The sequence below is a fragment of the Chiloscyllium punctatum genome, chromosome 10 (assembly GCF_047496795.1).
Source record: "Chiloscyllium punctatum isolate Juve2018m chromosome 10, sChiPun1.3, whole genome shotgun sequence".
NCBI lineage: Eukaryota > Metazoa > Chordata > Chondrichthyes > Orectolobiformes > Hemiscylliidae > Chiloscyllium > Chiloscyllium punctatum.
In genome coordinates, this window is record NC_092748.1 from 42018043 (window position 1) to 42024067 (window position 6025).

The window sequence follows — 6025 nt, forward strand, 5'->3', positions numbered from 1 at the left end:
GTAACGTCAATAAAGATGCATAATTCGGTGATAAACAATGCGAGAGATATTCAAGTTTTTAAAAATACACATACGTTAAATTACAGAAAAAAGCTACAGGCATTCCAGGAAATACTTATTACCCATATTGCCTACTTCAAAATTAACATTTCATGACATCCACACAAAAATGAGGTAAAGCACTTGATACTTAATCGCTGCCTTCAACGTGATATCAGGATTATAGAATTTTATCGACAAGAGATTACGGAAATGCGCTACTGCTCTACTTTATATCGTAACGAATGATTCTTTCTAACACCCCACCCCCCCCCCCCCCCCGTTAGATCCTCACTTGACATTTATGTGAGGTTTCTTATTTCTGCTTTACTTACTTCTCTTGAGCCAAGTTACTGGTCGAGGCCAGTGTTTTGGCTGCGCCTTCCTCAGTCAGCGCTCCCTCGGATTTGCTACTCCTGCAGTAGGTGGCTCGAAGCTGCTGCCGGTGACCTTGGTGCTGATGGCGGTGGAGCAGAAGCTGCTGGAGGGACAGCGACAGTCGCGGTTTCCACATGCCGCCGGTGACGCCGCTCGCCAGGGCGCCGTGGTTGCGTCTACCCGCTGGTCTCAGACTGGTCTCCAGCAGCTCCCGCAGGATGAGAGCGGGAGTCACCGCCCGTAACATAGCGATGGCGGGTTTGTTTTTCTTTAAAATTAAAAGAAAAAAAGCTTTCCCCGCGACTCAAAATAAGCGAAACGGGAGTGAGCAACGCCGCTCGGTAACCGGGAGAGGAGACGGCGGTGGGAAAAGAGACTGACCCTGACTGGTGGTCGCGAGGAGGGAAGGCTGACACCGACCAGTAGTCGCGTGCTCACAACCCAACGTCCCTCACACGCGGCCACTGCGAAATGCACCAGAGCAGTAATGAGCCGACGTCTTCAACCGACAAACGGAAGAACCCGCCTTCTCCTCCGTCAGGCACCCACCAATTGGTCACGGCGCCGTGTCAATCAGACATCCCCAGACTTGACGACTGCAGCCGGTGAGTCATCCATCCCCTTCACATCGCAGTGAAAATGAAACTGGTACAGAGGCTTCTTCATGGAACTGGCTCTCAGCTGTCGCCACGTGGATTCTTTTTGCCTCGGTGGGTGGGGGCGGGCAGAGAGTTAGCCTTTCTGCCAAACCTGACGGGTGTCTCCCGCAATTTCTCTTTTCAGAACTTGAGCCAGTTTGCGGTTGTTCTTGTAGCGTTCACGAGCGTTTGTTTTCAAATAAACCACCAAGTGTCCCCGTTTGACCTAAACCAGCAATGCTGGAAATCACGGAGCTGCTTAGACAGCATCTCTGGTATAGCAAGGATTTGGAGATGCCCATGCTGGACTGGGCTGTGCAAAGCTGAACATCACACAACACCAGGTTATAGTCCAACAGGTTTATTTGGAAGCGCTGCTTCTTCATCAGGTGGTTACAGTGTGATGTCACTGAAATTATATATTGAAAAAGACCTGGATTGTTTGTTAAGTCTCTCATCTTTTAGAATGACCATGTTGGTTTCAGTTCTTTCATATGTAAATCGTAGACATTTTTTAAAGTCACATTTTCAAGTAACTTTAATAATCAGTGCCTTTGTTGGCTGAGATTAAGGTGTGAGCTGCCACCTGTGATGTTGCCTGTGCCACAATGTTAGGACTGATTCTAATCTAAAAATCAGATTTACTGAACCTTACATGGATTCATGCCGTTTTTGAGCAAAATAAAATGTAATTCTGCAAGTACAAATTCACCCCAGAAACTTATATGTGGGTGTGAGTGTGTGTATGGGGGTTGGGGGGGGGGGGGGGGGGTGATTATGAGTGCCTGTGAAAGTGTGTGTGAGTGTAAAGGGGTTAGCGAGTTTTGAGAAGAATTGTAGCTCAGGTTGAGGTTCTGTTTGAAGGTTTGCATGTTGAGCTGGAAGGTTTGTTTTCAGACGTTTCATCACTATACTAGGTAACATCATCAGTGAGCCTCCGGATGAAGAACTGGTGGCATGCCCCACTTTGTATTTGTGTATTTAGATTTCCTTGGGTTGGTGATGTCATTCCCCGTGGTGATGACATTTCTCAGAGGATGGTGGATGGGATCTAAATCAATGCGTTTGTTGATAGAGTTCCGGTTGGAATGCCATGCTTCTAGGAATTATCGTGCGTTCATGAGCTGCCGTTTTAGTGTGTTGGTGGGTTTGTGAGCTACCATGATGCCAAGAGGTCTGAGTAGTCTGGCAGTCATTTCCGAGATGTCTTTGATGTAGGGGAGAGTGACTAGAGTTTCTGGACGTGTTTTGTCTGCACACAATAGTCAAGAGACAGGACTGTTCCCTCCCAGTCGGAGAACACGTCAGTGGTCAGGACCTCGGACCTTTGGGTGACCGTCCTCCAAGGCAGACTTCTGGACAGGCAACAACGCAAACTGGCCGAGCAGAGGCTTATAGCCAAATTTGGCACCCATGTGGATAGCCTCAACCTGGACCTTGGGTTCATGTCACATTACAGGTCACACAACACTCACAGATTTACGCACACTCACAGACAGACACGCACACACACACATACACTCCTGCAGACCCATACACTGACGCAGACCCTCTCTCATACGCCCACACATACACTCCCATCTCACATGCACTGTCTCACAGACTTATACCCCTTTACACTCACACCTTAAATGCATTATCTGTGCCGACATGACACTAATTGTTAAACTTCACTTGACAATGTAACTTTAAAAAAGTTCTGCGATTTGCATATGAAAGTACCAAATTCAGCATATTCGTTCTAAGAGAGACTTAACAAACAATCCAGGTCTTTTTCAATATATAATTTCAGTTACTTCACACTGTAAACGTTTTTGCTATAAATTCTGTGTCTTACGATCTTATACTCACAACCACCCGATGAAGAAACAGCGCTCTGAAAGCTAGTGCTTCCAAATAAACCTGTTAGACTATAACCTGGTGTGTGATTTTTAACATGGTACAGGAAGGTTAAACTTAATTTCTCAGGTCAATGTCCATTCAGCAACCCTGTAACGACAAGTAGAATAAAGAAGTGAAATAAATTAGCAAAAAGAAAATAAAGTAACAAATGTGATATTATAGCGTCATAGAATCCTTGCAGGGTTGAAACCGGCCCTTCGACCCAACAAGTTCACACTGACCCTCTGAAGAGGAACCCACCTAGATCCAGACCGCCCACCCTATATTTACCTCAGACTAATGCACCTAACCTACATATTCCTGAACACTATGGGTAATTTAGCACAGCCACGTCACCTAACCTGTACATCTTTGGACTGTGGGAGAATGTGCAAACTCCACACAGTCGCCCAGGGGTAGAATCAAACCTAGCTCCCTGGTGCTGTGAGGCAGCAGTGCTAACCACTGAGCCACCCGTGCCGAGTCACAGAGGTCTAGAGCACAGAAAAGGGGCCTTTGGCCCATTGAGTCTGCACAGTCAAAATCATCTTATTCACCTAATCGCATTCTCCAACAATTGGCCAAGAGCCTTGTATGCACTGGCATACAAGTGTACAGTTAAACATTTATTAAAAGTTATGAAGGTTTCTGCTTCTACCACCTCTACAGAGTTCCAGATTCTCACCACCCACAGTAAAAAGAATCCTCACATCCCTTATAAACCACCTACTTTTACCTTATGAAAATGAAAATAACCCCAGTCTATTTAATCTCTTTCCATAACTAAAACTCCCAACAACATCCTGATAAATCTCCTCTATCCCTTCTCAGTGCAATCATATCCTTCCTATAACGTGGATTCCAGACCTCTACTCAATACTTCAGTTGTGACCGAGCCACCATTTTAGTTCCAGCATCAGCTCTCTGCTTTACTAATAAAGGCAAGGATCCTACATGACTTCTTAACCATTTTATCTAACTCACCTTGATGGATTGGTGGACACACACACCAAAAGTTTTTCTGATCTGTCATGCATCCTAGTGTTCTACTGTTCATGTATTAGCTTGATTTGTTTGTCCTGTCCAAGTGCGTTACCTTATCTGGATTGAATTTAGCCGATCTGAGCAGCCCATGTATATCTTCCTGTAATCTAAAGCTATTCTCCTTGCTATTTACTGCTCCGCCAAATTTTGTATTATCCGCAAATGTACTAATGAAGCCACCTATATTCAAGTCTATGTCATTTATGTGTACCACAAACAATAAGGACCCCTGCAGAACTCCACTGAACACAGACGTCAGTCACAAATGTGCCCCTTAACCATCATCCTCTGCTTTCTGCTGCTTAGCTAATTCTGGATCTAATTAGATGCATTTCTTTGGATAGTATGGATTCTTAGCTTTGCTATAAGTTTCCTGTACGGAAGCTTATTAAAAGCCTTGCTGAAGTCCAAGTAGACTACTAATCCAGTACAATGAAAATTCATTCCTCCTGAAGTATTAAATCTTTCATTCTCCAGAGATACACCTGGCATCCTGGATATGGTTGAGCTGGAAGAGGTGGGGACAGTCAGACGAGGTTAAAGAAAAGCACCCTCAAAGGCAAATCAGCATTGGCCAAAATCATACTATCACAGGGTGTTGATTAGCAGAGTACTTACTGTGCTTTGAGTTCACCCACAATACTTCAATTACCTCTGCTGAGATTTCTTTCAATATGCTGCATAGAAGGGAGGGACAGCTGAGCCTGAAGTTCAACCATGTGGTGCATACAGCACCGGGCATTAATATGAACATTCACTAAAAAGTGAAGTCAAAAGCACCACATTGTTTCATCATCCACAATAGAGAAAATTCCCCTATCTTTCTTGTAACCATCAATATATTATAACGATGATACGTACCATTACTTTTAACACTCTGAGCAAACTAGTCTCAACAAATAATGATGACATGCAGATGAATAAAGTCACATTAATGTATTGCAAAATATTTACAAGTGAAGTGTAATTTTGAAAACAAAAAGGGAAAATAGTATAGATTTAATACTTCAGGAGGAATGAATTTTCATTGGACTGGATTAGTAGTCTACTTGGACTTCAGCAAGGCTTTTAATAAGCTTCCGTACAGGAAACTTATAGCAAAGCTAAGAATCCATACTATCCAAAGAGGGAGTGATAGGAGGTTTTTGAAAACCGAAAAACTGCAAATGCTGTAAATCAGAATCAAGAACAGAAATTGCTGAAAAAGCTCAGCACCTGTGGGGGAGAAATCAGAGTTAATGTTCAGGTCGAGTGACTCTTCCTCAGAGGTGTAGGTTTCATGTAACAACAAGTACATGTTCACAGTTTGATGTGTGGAAGTGTAATGGCATGATTTGATAATATAATCATGTGTGTTAATTTGAATAGGATTGGTTTATAAAGTCATATTATAGTCATAGGTATTCGTCTGAACATAATTGGATAAGGTGTGCTAATTTGGAATGTCAAATACATTACCAGGGCTGGGAGAGATCAGAGTGACTAATTGTGTAACTTTTTAATTGGAAATTCTTACTTTTAGGAATAGTTGTTTGGAAATTTGTTATCTGTAAGAATAGCATAACATTTTTGTTATGGTAACAAGCTGTGTGCCAACAATGGATGTGTACATCCACCATGCATGCATGAATAAATATTTAAACGAAGAAATCTAAGTCTAAAGGGATGTGGATGTGCTGGTGTTGGACTGGGGTGGACAAAGTCAGAAGTCACATGACACAAGGTTATATTCCAACAGGTTTATTTGAAATCACAAGCTTTTGGGGCGCTGCCCCTTTGTCAGGTGAAATGAGGAGAAGACTTACAAGGACAGAATTTATAATCGGAGAGATCGAAAGATCACACAAATAGTGTGAGCCACTGTACAAAAAAGGTTCACTGAGCTGATTTCTGAGACTAAATAATAAGTTTCTGACTAAATGTCAGAGAATGTGAGTAAGTGTTAACAGCTGAATAACAAGTGAAGGGATGACCTATAATCTGACTAATTAAGGCAGAGATATAGTTACAAAAAAATTTAAAGTATGGTGGTGCTGGAGACAAAT

At 42.9% G+C, this 6025-nt stretch overlaps 1 protein-coding gene across 2 annotated transcripts in view; it reads right to left on the reverse strand.

Moving 5' to 3' along the window:
* LOC140482067 (glutaminase kidney isoform, mitochondrial-like) overlaps window positions 1-928 on the reverse strand; it is a 130365-nt gene extending 129437 nt beyond the window's left edge. For both annotated transcript variants that reach the window (XM_072578976.1, XM_072578978.1), the window contains exon 1: window positions 375-928. In XM_072578976.1, coding sequence (XP_072435077.1) covers window positions 375-664 — 290 coding nt within the window. In that variant the 5' untranslated portion in view covers window positions 665-928. The remainder of the gene's footprint in view (window positions 1-374) is intronic.
* Between the last annotated feature and the right edge of the window lie 5097 nt (window positions 929-6025).